The 16,336-nt window shown below is 37.2% G+C and overlaps 1 protein-coding gene across 9 annotated transcripts in view; it reads right to left on the bottom strand.

Annotated features, from left to right (window-relative positions):
* LOC109432788 (alpha-actinin, sarcomeric) overlaps window positions 1-16,336 on the bottom strand; it is a 101,718-nt gene that overhangs the window by 50,846 nt on the left and 34,536 nt on the right. For 3 of the 9 annotated variants that reach the window (XM_062858702.1, XM_062858710.1, XM_062858703.1), the window contains exon 2: window positions 13,039-13,251. In XM_062858702.1, coding sequence (XP_062714686.1) covers window positions 13,039-13,155 — 117 coding nt within the window. In that variant the 5' untranslated portion in view covers window positions 13,156-13,251. Of the gene's footprint in view, window positions 1-13,038; window positions 13,252-13,376; window positions 13,500-13,528; window positions 13,652-16,336 lie in introns of those variants that run through there. The other 6 variants (XM_062858706.1, XM_062858701.1, XM_062858709.1 and 3 more) reach the window with 6 other exon arrangements.

Genomic DNA, 16,336 nt, shown 5'->3' with positions numbered 1-16,336 from the left:
ATTTAAAGTCTCTTCCAAAAATTCATGGTAAGTACTTTTGGGAAACAGAATACCCAGAAAAAACATTCTAGATGAACTTCTGGCAGAATATCTGAAAAGATTACTCATGAAAGAATTTTGGAAACAATTTTTAGGACAATCTTATGGTGAAATCAGTGTACTTCATTATAGCGTAAATGGCTACTGCACAGACAGGCAGGTTTTTTAGGCTGAAATCGTAAATCTTAGGAGAAATTTAAGAGGTTAAAATAACTCAATGCAAGACGATTATCAGACAAAATCTAAGATTTTTATCTTAGATTTTGTCTGATAATCGTCTAGCATTGAGTTATTTCATCAGCGATTGCAATACGAAAGTCTCACATTTTTAGATATGTCAGTAATTTATCCAGGAATTCCTGAAAGACTTGTTTTTGAGAACGTAATTTTCATCAAAATTTAGAGACAGATCAATTATTCGGGAATTCTTCCATAAATCATACAACTATGTATATTGCTCCAAATGCTTTTGAATACTCATTAGAACTCCCGCGAGAATTTCAATTGGAAGTTTAACTAGAAACTACGAATTCTCTGAATTCTCTAGAATTTCCTGGACCAGAAGTTTCACCGGGAATTTATGCTAAAGCTTCGCCAAAAAGGGATTTTCCCGACAATCCACTCCGGTTTTCGTCGAACTGTTTTTTTTTTCAACAGTTCAACAAAAGAATACAACAAAGAACTTTATGGAAAACGACAGAACTTTCTAAACAAAATATTAGAAATACTTTTATGATCTACACTAGGCGTGTTTTTAGGAATGCCACCAGATACTAAAAATTCCTTCATATATTTTTCCAAATGTTTTTCACTCATTATTTTTAAATTATAAGAACGTTTTCAGCAGAGTTACTCATCCAGATTTTCACAATTTTTCATTTGAATTTCCTCTGACATTACATCGAGAATTTCTTGAAGCAATTCATTCAAGAAATTAATCAAAAATTTTATCAACATCCTACCCGAATTTCTCAAGGACTTTTTGCTCAAAGGCACAAGTACTCTTAGTGATTGTACCAGGACATTTTTTAGAATTAAATGATATATTTTTTTGTTTTATTAAATTTATTACGATGGTTGATGCTTTCTGGAACATGTACATCCTAAAATTCAGAAGTGTCATATGAACCTATAAATATATTTGTCTTAACCAGTCTTTCCATCAGAAAATTCTCTAGAATATCTTTGAAATTGTTTAAAATGTTAGGTAACATCACTATGATTCACTTTAATTGTCATTACTCGAAGACAAGATGTTAATGTCCAAGAATGGATTCTACGCCAGTTCACCTCATAGATCTAGACTGGCAGCACGAGGAGATCTAAAATAGGACATAAATTGTAATAAAACTTTGTGAACTCAAGTCAAAAATACGTTTTATGCTTTAAATATAAAGGGAGATCGATATGTGAACCGTAGATGTGCCGATTTCCAATATTTCAATGAATTTATGACAAAATAAATAAGTTGATTTTCAGAAGCTAGTTTTGCGCTTATTTCAGATGCCAATCTTCGTTCCTGTATTCTTTGCCAAAACTGGAATACTGGTTGGATCAGATGTTTTTTGTATACCAAAATAAATGGCAGTTCGATGCCTTTTATGAAAGATATAACAGTTTCTCGTGCTGGAAAAGGATACAACTTTTTCCTTCGCTCTGACCATGGAGTTCCACTTATGTTATGTGCTGTTGTCCAAAGTTTTGTTCAAACAGCATCAACTTACCATTCATTGCAGAAACAGAGATAGACCTGCTCACCATACTAAAATTCAGCTCATTACTACAAATCTAGTACTTCATCAATCTGTCCTATTAACCTTCCGTAACTCGCGCGGTTGGCTACCTGCGCCAGCATCACACTAATGCTGAGTAAAGAAAGCGAGATTTTTTCAACGTGTTGTACAAAATACAACAGCGCGATCACTCGAGGGTTAATTTGAAATAGGACGCAATCAGTGAAGTACTAGATTGGAAGTAGTGAGCAAAAGTATGGTGAGATGATCAATTCTTCATTTCTGCAATGAGATGAAACAGTGTGGGTATTATGATTTCTTGCCTAATTTGATGTTTGATCAAAAGTTTGCGTAAATGTGTTGTTGAAGTTGCAAGAAATAAATAATACAACAATACAATTATTCACACCTTTGCTCAAACAGCATCAAATTAGGTAAGAAATCATAATACCCACGCTGTTTGCACCATTTTTCATTGCAGAAGTGGAGAATTGATCATCTGATCATACAAGAAACCAGCTCACTACTTTGAATGTAGTATTTCACTGATTGCGTCCTATTGACATTGTCCACTTAGGTTTCGGACCCATATTTTATATACCGCATTTAGTTCACCACTGGACTGCACACTGAGTCTTCATAAGTGCGAAAACGTAAATAAAACTGCGCGATTGCATCAAATCAAATTGATGTCTTCGGCGCACTAATTCTTCGATGTATGCTGACAAAGTGCTCTAAAGAAACCGAGTTGATTGGACGCAACCGCGAACTTTTATTTGCGTTTTCCCATTCTTAAAAACTAGTGGTGAACTAAATGCGCTATATTCACGCTTTTAACAATCACAATCATCAATTTTTTACAGCAGTCTGATCATAAACTAGTTCTCTTTTAATGGTGAAAATTTCATCGCTTTTCTTGCAACGAGTGCAAAGTAATTTCAAATTGAAGACAAAAGGAAAAAAATCTCGCACAAACACGTTGAAAATTTAGCGTGGTCAGGTACGACAATCGCGTAAAATGTCAATATCTCCAGAATCATTAAATTTTAAGTGCACAGATGTGCACGCACACCATGGCATAAGGAAGTGTCAAAGGAAGATTAAAGCTTGCGCTCAGGATGACTGCCTCAAGCTCGGCCTCAAGTCCTGCGATGCTATTCAAAAACGCACACAAGGGATCTGTAGAGGTTTTAATTATGTTGATGAGCTGCCACGACAGCCAGATACGTTCAGTGGTATCGTCACAGATGGGTAGTTTTTATCAAGGAAAAAACACTTAAATTTCGCGTCCTTTGAACTCACCGGTATGCCACTAATTTCTCAATAAGAAAAATGTTTGGCAAGTTTTGTTCGTAATCCTAATCAGACTAGTCAAGGTGTTCAGGAAATTGTATAAATGACCTGATTGTAGGTTTAACATGCTGAAGGAGTTGAGGCTAAAAAATACTACTTTTTACCCTTCTTACACCCATAAGAAGGGTATAAATATCGCTCGAAAAACCGACTTTCGATCCGAGGCCCGGAGGGCCGAGTCTCATATACCAATGAACTCAGCTCGACGAACTGAGCAAATGTCTGTATGTGTGTGTGTGTGTGTATGTGTGTGTGTGTGTATGTGCGTTACAAAAAAAAGTCACGCACGTTTCTCAGCCGTCTGTCAACCGATTTGAGTTCTCTTGGAAGCAAATGAAAGCTACTACATCCTAGTAGAACGCTATTGAATTTTTTTTCGATTGGACGTTTGGTTACCGAGATATCTCTCGAAGAGTACTTATGAGTCATACTTCTAAACTTTTTAAGATTTTTGACCAAGTGTATCATAATAAATATTTCGACCGTTTGTCAATCGATTTGGGTTCTCTTGGCACCAAATGAAAGCTACAGCATCCTAGTAGATCGCCCAGAAATTTTATTTCGATTGGACATTTGGTTACAGAGATATCTTTCGAAGAGTACTTCGAATTTATACAACTAAACCTTTTGAGATTTTTGACCAAAAGTATCATAATAAATATCTTAGCCGTCTGTCAACCGATTTCGGATATCCTGGCACCAAATAAAAGCTACAACATTCTAGTAGAACCCTATACATTTTCATTAGGATTGGACATTTGGTTACCGAGATATCTTTCAAAGAGTACTTGGGAGTAATACAGGTTAACTTTTTGAGATTTTTGACCAAGGGTACCATAATAAATATCTCAGCCGTCTGTCAACCGATTTGGGTTCTCTAAGCACCAAATGAAAGCTACAATATGCTTGTATAAGGCCCTGAAATTTTATTTCGATTCGACATTTGATTAATGAGATATCTTACGTAGAGTATTTCAATAAATTTTTTTTTTATTATATTCACTTGTTATCTTGCATTTGTTTTTGACCAGTCTATGGGAAATTATTTTTCAATAAATAATGCTGATCTCATACAAAGTGTATTCTAGCAGGTTATTGTTTTCAACAAAATTATAATTAACAAATTACAAATACACAGGAATTTTATGAAAACTAACAATATGTTAAATGAAAGCTTTAAATTTATATATTGTGGGAAAAATGCAAGAACTGTACAGCCAAAATAACTAGTTAATGCCAAAACTGATTAACTTAGTAGATGTATCATTTTTGTCCTTTCAACACCATAACCATGAATACCAAGTACTTCGGAGTTAATTTATTCGACTGATTAAGAGATATTAGACAAAGTGCATCTTGCTGATTTTTTTATCCATTTGTTAATCGATTCAAGATTATTTGGCAGTTAACAAAAGATACAATATTCCAGAATATGAAAGCTATTTTTTTAACATTCCATATAAGATTCTTGTAGGTATCTGGCATTACTGGTAAGTCCATGGTCTATGCTATTTTGGGAACCATTTCACTAGATGTCAAATCCACAATATTTTCTAGAACTTTTGGCCAATCGCACAAAATAAATTTGCTTAATACGCATAATACAACAATATTTTTAATAAGTGTAAGAAGGGTTCTGTTCACCATAGGTGGATTAAATCGGGTTTTTTAATTTTACTTTACTTTTTACCCTTCTTACACCCATAAGAAGGGTATAAATATCGCTCGAAAAACCGACTTTTGATCCGAGGCCCGGAGGGCCGAGTCTCATATACCAATGAACTCAGCTCGACGAACTGAGCAAATGTCTGTATGTGTGTGTGTGTGTGTGTGTATGTGTGTATGTGTGTATGTGTGTGTGTGTGTATGTGCGTTACAAAAAAAAGTCACGCACGTTTCTCAGCCGTCTGTCAACCGATTTGAGTTCTCTTGGAAGCAAATGAAAGCTACTATATCCTAGTAGAACGCTATTGAATTTTTTTTCGATTGGACGTTTGGTTACCGAGATATCTCTCGAAGAGTACTTATGAGTCATACTTCTAAACTTTTTAAGATTTTTCACCAAGTGTATCATAATAAATATTTCGGCCGTTTGTCAATCGATTTAAGTTCTCTTGGCTCCAAATGAAAGCTACAGCATCCTAGTAGATCACCCAGAAATTTAATTTCGATTGGACATTTGGTTACAGAGATATCTTTCGAAGAGTACTTAGGATTTATACAACTAAACTTTTTGAGATTTTTGGCCAATTGTATAATAATAAATATCTTAGCCGTCTGTCAACCGATTTCGGTTACCCTGGCGCCAAATGAAAGCTACGACATTCTAGTAGAACCCTATACAATTTCATTAGGATTGGACATTTGATTACCGAGATATCTTTCAAAGAGTACTTGGGAGTAATACAGGTTAACTTTTTGAAAGATTTTGGACCAAGGGTACCATAATAAATATCTCAGCCATCTGTCAACCGATATGGGTTCTCTAAGCACCAAATGAAAGCTACAATATCCTTGTATAAGGCCCTGAAATTTTATTTCGATTGGACTTTTGATTACTGAGATATCTTACGAAGAATATTTCAATAAATTCTTTTTTATTAATCTATTCACTTACTTGTTATCTTGGATTAGTTTTTGACCAGTCTAAGGGAAATTATTTTTCAATAAGTAATGCTGACAAAGTGTATTGTTGTTTTCAATAAAACTATAAATAACAAATTACAAATACACAGGAATTTTATGAAAACTAACAATATGTTAAATGAAAGCTTTGAATTTATATATTATGGGAAAAATGCAAGAACCGGACAGCGAAAATAAATAGCTAATGCCAAAACTGATTAACTTAGTAGATATATCATTTTTGTCCTTTTTGCACCATAACCATGAATACCAAGTACTTCGGAGCTAATTTGATCGACTAATTAAGAGATATTAGACAAAGTATATCTCGCTGATTTTCTTATCCATTTGTTAATCGATTCAAGATCTTTTGGCAGTTAACAAAAGATACCGTGAGGTCGCCATTCACCGCTCATTTAACGGCATTTTCGTAAAGTATATGACGTTAAAATTCGACGTTTGCGAATATTGCACTTTAATTTACGTTAACAACTCAACAATTACGTTGTTATTATAGAAAAAATATAAAACGATTGTTAAATATGTTTACAACCGAAAAAATAAAAAATTCAAATGTGTTATCTCTTGGCTCCTATTACCCCTCATGCATCCATTCACCGCTCATAATGGATCCATTCACCGCTCACTGGATTATTTTTTCATGGAATCACAGAAACTATTCATTTATAAAAACAAAAAAACTTTTATTTACCAAAGTATTGATGATTCATGACATTCAGTTCATCCTGTTTTGTCAAAATGGAATTTTTAACGGGTTTTACCTGTTGGATATTTCTTCTGCTGTTTGCCCTGAACAGTTCCCATGTTTTCCTGCAGCGCAGTGTAAGAAATATTTTTTGAGAACGTGATTTCAGGTACACCCATATAAAAGCTTGGTGAAATGATAGTTTTTTGATTCACTTTTGCTACGATACTTTACTAACATTTGATCATTTGACTCAAAGTGAGCGGTGAATGGCGACCTCACGGTACAATATTCCAGAATATGTAAGCATTTTTTTAAAAAAATCACACAAGATTCTAGAAGGTGTCTGGCATTTCTGGTAGTTTAGTCCATGGTCCATGATGCTATTTTGGAAACCAATTCAATAGATGCCAAATCCGCAATATTTTCTAGAACTTTTGGTCCATCACACAAAATAAATATGTTAAATACAAATAATACAACAATAGTTTCAACAAGTGTAAGAAGGGTTCTGTTCACCATAGGTGGATTAATTCGGGTTTTTTTCATGAAATTACAGTAAATATTTATTAAATAATATTTGTTCACCATCTATGTTTGTTATAGTATCCCTAAGATATACGTAATGTTGTCCGTCTGGATTCTAAATGGACAACCCAACTAACATTTATTGAGAATGTAAACGTCAACAAAGCGTCCTCAATACGGCTTGATGTTGAGTTACTGTGTTGTACATATGGAAGGAAGCTTCTATGCAAGCCATATACCAATGAATCTGGCGAACTTAATCCACATGTATGTATATGCTGTGCGAGCAGCTTCTATGCCACGAAGTCATAGCTCTTTTTTAGGCTCCTATATAACCACCAACTGAATAACATCTTGAGAAGGCGCTTTTTCAGCCTTTTCACAGTTATTAAATAATAGTTATACGGCATCCCCAAATTAAACAATTAAATATAATTAGGTTATGGATACCGTGACCCAATACATGTGGAACTGGAATTATCACTTTTAAATTGAATAATTAAAGTACTTGCCGCTACTTGGAATTGAACTTCCGATCTCCGTATCCACTGGTCCCGTCCCGATGATGTCCTCGCTGCCACACTGCTATATATAAAAAGCATAGAAAATAGCCCGTTTTGTTTAGAAATCCTCTACATAGAGATGAGCGGAAGTTACATACGTCGATTTGGCAACGCTGTTTGTTTTGTTTACAACAGCTGCCAACACTTGCTACAAAGCTAGATGTTCAAACTTTGTGCGTGACTTCGTTGTGGTTCAAGTTGTTTTGTTTACATTTTCTAATGGATCACTAAAATAACTAAAACGGCCGCTATGAAATGAACAGATAGCGCCACCGTAGTCTTGTGTGTTTGACGTAACTCGACTGCTGTCACTGTGTTACCGTCCATATATGGTGGCGCTTTTGTTTTGATGCGGTGAGTAGCGGAAAAGTCGACTTCAATGATCCATTATGGTGGAATTTTTTTTTCAAAATTTTGTTGAAATAGCGGAGAAATCTAAGAAATCTGAAATTCAATGCAAAAGTGATGCGTTAATTATATCGGCAGAAGTGAAGCAAGAAGCGCAATGGAAGTTTTTTCGACAAGTGCAGCAACAAAAGTGTCGTCATAAGCATGGGCTTTTGAAAGCAGAATTAATAAATATTTATCTTTTTATTAAACATACATTGCCGCCAATATCTCGATATTAAAAATAAATTTTAATTTATTTAGTTCCGATTATTGCAATACCGTTCAAACGAGGCCTTCCTACGAACGATAAGCATGATCATTTGGCTCACACTTTGACAGTTCTCTCTGCATGATTGGCTCACAATGGCCGCCTCCGCAGATCTCTATAATGTAGGATTACTAGTTTTGTTTTACTCCAGACACGGCTTCATAATTGTGCCACAAGAAACCTTACCCAACTTCATCTTGCTGCAAAAGCTTGTGAAACGTCAAACGCAATAATGTTTACATTGAACAAGCTGTGTGGTTGCGCCAACAGATTCTTCTTCACAGCTTCTAGCTGAAAGAGTGTTTTTTAAACGGCTACGAAACTCTGCTGTTTTGTGTTTTGGCAACATTACAAAACGTACTGTATAAAAGCAGCTGTTGTAGTGGCTGGGACGCTTACTCGATTTGCACATCTTCCGGAAAATCTTCCGGCATTGAATTAAAGTCAGGGTGGCCACTCAGAAGGGCAAATCAAATTCCCGAGTTTTTCCCGGTTTTCCCGGTAGCTTTTCGAAAGTTTTCCCGATTTTAAAGTCTAATTGTTTACAGTGTAGTTAACTGTAACCTTCTCAGGAAAACTTATAAGAATGAATATTTTTAAAATGTTAGCTTTATTTGAGACGAACCTGAAAATAAGTTTAAAACTACTTCACTAAATATTTTGCTAAGTCGAAAGTTGTTTGTCTCGTATCCAATATTGAAGAAAACCGACAAAAATTGAAGGAATTCCTAGAGAAAACACTATGATTATAGGATTTGTTGTACGACTCTATGTGATATTCCTTAAAAAGTAATAGATGGTTTTCTTAATCATATTCCAACAGTCTCTTCCAAAAGATTGTTGGTGAATTGCGAAACAAACGGGCAATATCAGAATGCCAAACAAGGCATGCTAGATAGCAGAATATCTGGAAAGATTACTCGTGAAAGATTTTTTTTGGAAACAATTCCTAGAGAAATCTCTGATAACTTCTGGTGAAATCCGAGAAGAATTTTTGATCGTCGTTCCTAACACAGATTTATTGTAGAGTAAATGGGTACTGTGAGGCAGATTTCTAAGACTGAAATTGTAATTTCTAGGAGAAATGTATGAGATCAAAAAAAACTAGATTCTGTCTGGTATTCGTCTACTTCTCGGTTATTTCATCAGCGATTGTCAAAGATTTCGTTTTTGATGGCATTATTTAATGTCAGGATTTTATCCAGGAATTCCTTGAAGATTTGGTTTTGAAAAAGTGTATTACCTGAAATTTCAGTATAGTGATCGATCAATTATTTAGAAATTCTTCTATAAATAATACAACTATATTGCTCCAGATGCTTTTGAAGACTTGCCGGAATCGCCCAAAGAATTTCAATTGGTAGTTTAACAAGAAACTCATTCTCTGAATTTTCCAGAATTGCCTCATGAATTCAACCAGGACTTTCACAAGGAATTTATACGAAGGCTTCACTAAAAGGGATTTCCCGACAATTCATTCCGGCTTTTCTAACTGTTGAACTGGTGAAAACAAATGTTAGAAAGCCGGAAAGAATTGACGGGCAATCCCTTTTAGGAAAACAGAAGAGATTTATCAAAAAAAAAAAAAAATCAAGATCATTCTAGAACACCACACGGGGGTGGTGGTTCCTGCTGCTATAACTCAAGGAATCCCTTTATATATTATTTCAAATGTGTTTTACTAAATATTTTTGAATTGTCGGAATGTTCAAAGCATTTCACCAAAATTACTCATCCAGATTTTCATAGGTTTTAATTTAAGCCTCCTTTGATACATTAGCAAGCTGCTGCCAACGTGATGCAGCAGGAAGGTTAAATTCGTTCTGGCATTACATTTAAAAAATCCTTGAAGCAGTTCAGTCAAGAAAGCAATCACAACTTTCATCAGAATCCTATCAGAAATTTTCAAAGACTTTCAAAGTCTATGTCAAATATTCTCCTAGGGATTGTACCAGGACTTCAAGGAGGAATTCGCCGAGATTTTTTTTAGATAGAAGTTATTTTTTTTGTTTTATAGGGCTTCCATGGCTCATCGCTTAGAATTTAAAACAGAATTCTAAAAATCTAAAAGCAGTTCCCTAAAGCGCATCTTCTAGTATTACTTTCAATTGTCGCTTAAATTTCAACGGATGCTTGATGCTCTCAGGAACATGTATGTCCTGAAATGCCGAAGTGTCTTATTAACCCTAGAAGGGATACCTGGGGTCCATTGGACCCCAAGCGCCTTTCAGAGCTCGTCTTTGATGGAACACATTCAGCGAGGTGACGAAACTGAGGCCATGAAGGTATCCCTTTTAGGGTTAATCAACAAGTCTTTCCACCAGAATGTTTTCTAGGATATCTTTTTGATTGTTCAAATTGTCATGTTAGGTAGTATCACTACGATTCACTTCAACTGTAATTTCACGATGACAAGGTATTGATTTCCAAGAACGGTCGTTACGCCAGTATTCACTTAGTATGTTATCTAGTTCGATAGTTGGCAGCATATCTATTCCACGTATCCTCGTACTGCACTTTCAAATGAAGTTAAAAATACATACTTTTTTTTTTAATTGAACATTCTTCACCCAGGCTTTTAACATCGCCAAAGAATTATTGTATGAATTTTATAAGTCGTCCGAGAGTCTATGTTGCAAATTTCCGGTGACTCCCGAGGTTTTCCCGACTTTTTCCCGGTGGTTTCAAATTCCCGAGCTTTTCCCGGTTTTCCCGAAATTCCCGACTGGGTGGCCACCCTGTAAAGTGCAATAAAAGCAACCCAAATAATTTTACAGCACAGAGATGGATAGCTGTGAAGAATTTGTGTGGTAGCTATCCCACTTGAAGTTTGTTTTGACAAAAATGTTTACATCCGACAAGCCGTGTTGGTAAACTAACAGTTTCTTTATTACAACTTCTAGCTGTAATGAAATCGCATAACGGCCTTTAAAGCGCTGCTGGTTTGAGGATTTGTAAGTATAACGAATTGTACTATATAAATAGTAGCAGCTGTTTTGTTAGTGGGGACTCCTATTCGATTTGTTCATGTTTTCACATCTTCCGGGAAATCTCCCGGAGTTGGAATAGAGTGGAGTAAAGGCAGCCCCAGTGACAAGCAATGGATTTCTGAACACCGAGTTTGGTAGCTGTATGGTGCTTGTTTTACAGCCGTGTATTAGCTTATGATTTATATTGTCTATCCGGTTGGAATCAAGACCAACATTCAATCAAAAATTGCCATTTTCTTGGTCCACAAGTGTCGCAACTGTTTCGCAGTGCGCTGTGTTGCTGACAACAACGGGAAGGATGCGCACTACATTTGACATGATTAAAAAACGTCGCGAGTTGGGTCGCGTCGCGACTTGATTGTGCGAAGTCCGGTTTGGTGGCGGCCCGACAATATTTGACTAGCTTCCTTTTTACTCAGCGTTGACTGCTTTTATTCGGTGGTTAGACAACAGAAAGCAAATGACTGAAGCTTATAGCGCTGAAAATGTTAGTTGGGAATGCCTTAACGTAAAAGTGTCCAACATACCAGCCACTACACAAGTGGTTCGGCAACCTAATATATATATACATATATATAAAGGAAAGACATAGCGTTTGAAAAATCAAGAAACACCATCAAATTATTTTTTCATGGCTGTTTGATGAACATTTGAAGCATTCTTAGGCTCACGATATTAGGGCATGAAACTGTAATAACATCTATTGCATTAAAAATTTTCGCAAGAAATATGCATATGAAAAGTTTTAAACATGTTGTTTTTTACAGTTACTCATCGATAGACTCACATACTTGAAATGTGAAGCTGAAGCTCGATTTTGGGAGATGGCATAAATAGGGGAAGACGAAATTTATTTATAGTTATTCTTGATACGCCAGTTGAATCGTGCACATCGCCCCTCCTACACACAACTACAAGACAAACATACAAGCGTTAATATTTCGTTGTACATTCTCCACATATTCCGTTTCTATAATTAGAATTTTCTTTTTCGAAATTTGTCCGGAAACCAAGCACGGATTTCGATTTTCATTACCAGTGAATTTTATGCTCCAATAGTATTGAGAAGTTCGATTGACAAATTCAGTAAGGAGCAACGGTTCACAATCGAAAATAAATTTCAGCAATCAAAGACAGCAAGTTTGTTGCAAAAGTTTCACTGACATGGGCCTGAATTGTTTGCAGTGTAGGAAATACATTTAAGAATTCCACAGTGTGTGCTCTCTGAGTAGTGTAAACATAGCCCCCGAAAGTACGTCACCCAACTACTACAGACGGCATCGCGAAAGTATTTTAAATTTTGGTCTCGAGCTAACAGCCATGATCCACTTTTATATTTATAAACCAAAAATCTTAAAATATTTATCATTTTGGCATATTGTACACCATATATTCGTTCTTTATAAATAAAACACATTGCTTCATTCTTGGAATGTGCCATAGTGCGTTAAAGCATATGCCAAAAACTGATCCTTTACAAGCCATGCTAATTAATTACGCTGTGCGGCATTAATCAGGTATCTCAAGACATAATCAATAAATACGGCTTAGTTACTTTTGATTTATAAATAGCAGTGTCAACACTCATCTATGTATCGTAAAATATTTGGATTTCTAAAACTGATTTATCTAACATGATGTTTTCATTGCTTAAGATTCTTTAATACGTAAGTTTAATCCAATCCGACAAATTCGAGCACAACGTTGCTAACAACATCGCACACTTTTAAAGATGCCAAGATCACAATTTAATTTTTTTTTCTGGCAGCGTATTTTGCCAAATGGCATTGAATGTACACTTACGCAGACAGTATCCCCGTTGAAAATGAAAAATTTTGCTCACCTTTTTTTGTTGTTTTTCCCAGGCAGGATCTAGCAGACCTTCACGTTCCCACTCTTCTTCTTGTTCCATGTAGCTTTCTTCGCCGTACTGCACGGCATAATCACCGTTTTCCATCATAATCCTTGCTTATTTCTTCAATAATTGGACCGAAAACCGTTAGCCGTTGTTAATCAATAGTAATCGATACAAACAATCGAAAAATGCCAGCAACACCTTTTAACGCACAATAGAGAAAGAAAAAAAAAACGTTTCAATTAAAAATTTTCACCATTCTATTTTTCGACTACGTTATGTAAGAAAGAATAAGCAAATGAGTTCAAAAATGAATAGAATCGCACTTAACGACCGGATAGCACAAACATGTTTCTGTTCTCGAGTCAATATAAATATTAATTATTCATTCAATTAGCATGACTCAATGGCAACTTTCTAGTAGAGCAATTGATTTATTTTAGCCAAATATGATTTCAACGAATGAGATTAGTATTACGTGCTACTTGTATATCGCTCGAACCGCTCGCGTTGGTAGCAAACTCAAAACTAACGTAAAATAGTCTGCTCGCGCATTGGCTATTTTTTTCCACTCTTGCTTGTGAAAAGCTGACTGCGCACCCGTCTGCAGCAAATAACCTTACATTGGTACGAGTAAGACGACTAGCGTCACATAAAGTTGAGTCAACTTCATATTTTGAATGATAAAATAAATATACGTATATTAATGTTATTTTTTATTTCATATTGAAAAAAAGCACCTCGATTCCATGCTATACGAAATACGAGAACAAATAAGTACATTATTGGCCATTCTGAATGAGTGGCATTTTTCTTCAATGAATAAGTATAACTAGATTTGCTAGCTATCTAGCTAGATAAGTATAGTCGAGTTCGCATTGCCAATTTGTGATTGAACAATAAACCATTTGTTTTTTACCCTTCTTACATCCATAAGAAGGGTATCAATATCGCTCGAAAACCCCCCTAATAAAAATGTATTATACACTGCTGAAAGAGTGAATGATTGTAGTATTCCCTGTATCATCAAGACGATAGCCCGAAAGGGTTGTTAAGCACGTTGTATCATATTTTTTTTTTATTAGGGCCGACTTTGGATCAGAAGCTCGAGGGGCCGAGGAGTCCAAAAAACTTCTAAAGACGCTGTGTGGGATTCACATGTGCCTTAAATTCCCCTCCGCACGCGTGTGTGTGTGTGTGTTTTTTTTATTCTAGGAGTCCAAAAATCTTCTAAAGACGCTGTGTGGGATTCGAATGTGCGCCTACCCACTAAAAACACTCTCCTAGTTCACCTCCACGTTAAATCCCCCTCCGGTACCACCATGCAGTATTTCTTCGGAGGAGAGGCGTAAAGTGCCTTGTGCACTATCACCAATTCGTTATCCTAGTCTTCGTACTGAGCCGTTTGGCTTCCGTGTAATTTGTTATTCTATTTTGATTAAACATTCTAATTTGTTAGCCACATTTACCATGCTACATGCCGAGCCATTTAGCTCCAGTTAGTAATGTGTTAGTACTAACTTATTCGCCATTTAGCGATTGATTACGGTTACTAACACTCCTCATGCAATTCTCTACTCCGCTATACACATTTCTGACAAAACAGGTCTTCTGGAAGCGACCATGTAGCCTTTAGCACTCTCGCGTACTACTCGGATAGTCCCCGACGGTGAATCTAACCTACTCCGACGAAGAGTTCCCCGACAGTGGAAGATCTTTCGAAACCGAACTTCCCGAGTTGGTGCCGAGGTCGGTTCTGCGATTCCGGTTGAGGTCGGCTTCCGGTTCACAGACGCCCCGACGACCACGCTCCGGTGCTTTTACGCGGAACTACTCGCTCTAGTCCCCGGCGGTGGACCTAGCCTACTCCGACGGAGACAACCCCGGCGGTGGAAGTTCTCCCGACACCGAAAATCCCGACCAGTGAAGTGCCGAGGTCGGTCTGGCGATTCCGGTTGGCGGTTGGCTTCCGGTTCACCAGCACCCCGACGACTCAAAACCTGTACTACGCCACGAACTACTCGGTCATGTCCTCGACGATGGATCATGCCTACTCCGTTCGCGGTCAGCCATCCTCTGATCCTCCCGCCATTTTCGCTGCAACGACGACATGATCTGCACAACTGATTTATTCACCGCGCTCCACGTAACTTCATTCTGACACATCTTCGTAATAATTTTGTTAGCGTTCAGATTCCCAACACTGCTCGCTTGCGTCTCGCTACGTTCCGCCATGAACCGTGGGCAGTAGAATACCACGGGCTAGCCAGGGCCCGTGGCGTAGTTGGTCACACGTTCGCTTCATATGCGGATGGTCATGGGTTTGATTCCCAGCCCCGGCACTTGCAATTTTTCGTCAGTTGCTTTTCCTCCGAGAGCAACTGACACTGACCCTCTTCTGAGCCCCATTGCTCAAACGGACCCGGATTCCTGGACATCGGCGAACTGCTACCGTATTACCCCGCTAATACGACACCGACTGTTGTCGTATAACCGGGGTAAACTTTTAATTCGACAAACTGGTCACCCTACACCACCATGCTCAGTGAAATTTGGCAACTCTATTTTTGTTTTTGTTTTGATTTCCGGATTTGTTATGAAATATAATTTCATCAAATATTGCGGTGGCGCGAATGAAAAGCTCGTTCTTTCTACGATTGTTGCCATCCTCAGTTCATCCCGGTTGGTCTCCAGGTGGTTTGGGTGTTGAATAGCACTAACTCAGAACTTCCGAATTTTTCGGCTGCAAGAGGAGTTGCTGCGGGTGCGAGTATAAGCGCAATATCAAACTGTTTTGCATTTACAGTGTACATCGTTGTGACATTTGAACAGTTTTTTATTCGACATGTGTCGTATAAGCGGGGTACGAATTAAAAAGTGTCGTATTAAAACGTGTCGAACCAGAGGGGTAAGACGGTACTCATAATGGACCCCCAATTCGGACTGGAAAGGAACAAAGGCCATTCATCATCATCCTTGTGCTCATCATTCTACTAGGTATAAAGTAGAAAAAGTGAAAGCAGCAGAAAGGCAACCAGTTCGAAAAAGTAGAATAGAATATACATCTAGGCGCTGCACAAAATGTTAGTGCAGCTGTCAATTGAAATCGCTCACGTAGTGCCCCAGTGGACAATAGAGCTGTAAATTAGGTTAAGTGATTAAGAATAAAAAAATACCACGTGCTCCGGTGTCTCCTCCTCGTTCGGACAGGCCGGGCAAAGTGGGGACTCTGCGTGGCCGAATCGGTGCAGATACTTCCTAAAGCAACCATGGCCTGACAGGAACT

Source organism: Aedes albopictus, chromosome 3, assembly GCF_035046485.1.
Source record: "Aedes albopictus strain Foshan chromosome 3, AalbF5, whole genome shotgun sequence".
NCBI classification, from domain to species: domain Eukaryota; kingdom Metazoa; phylum Arthropoda; class Insecta; order Diptera; family Culicidae; genus Aedes; species Aedes albopictus.
This window is presented reverse-complemented; position numbering and strand designations above follow the sequence as displayed.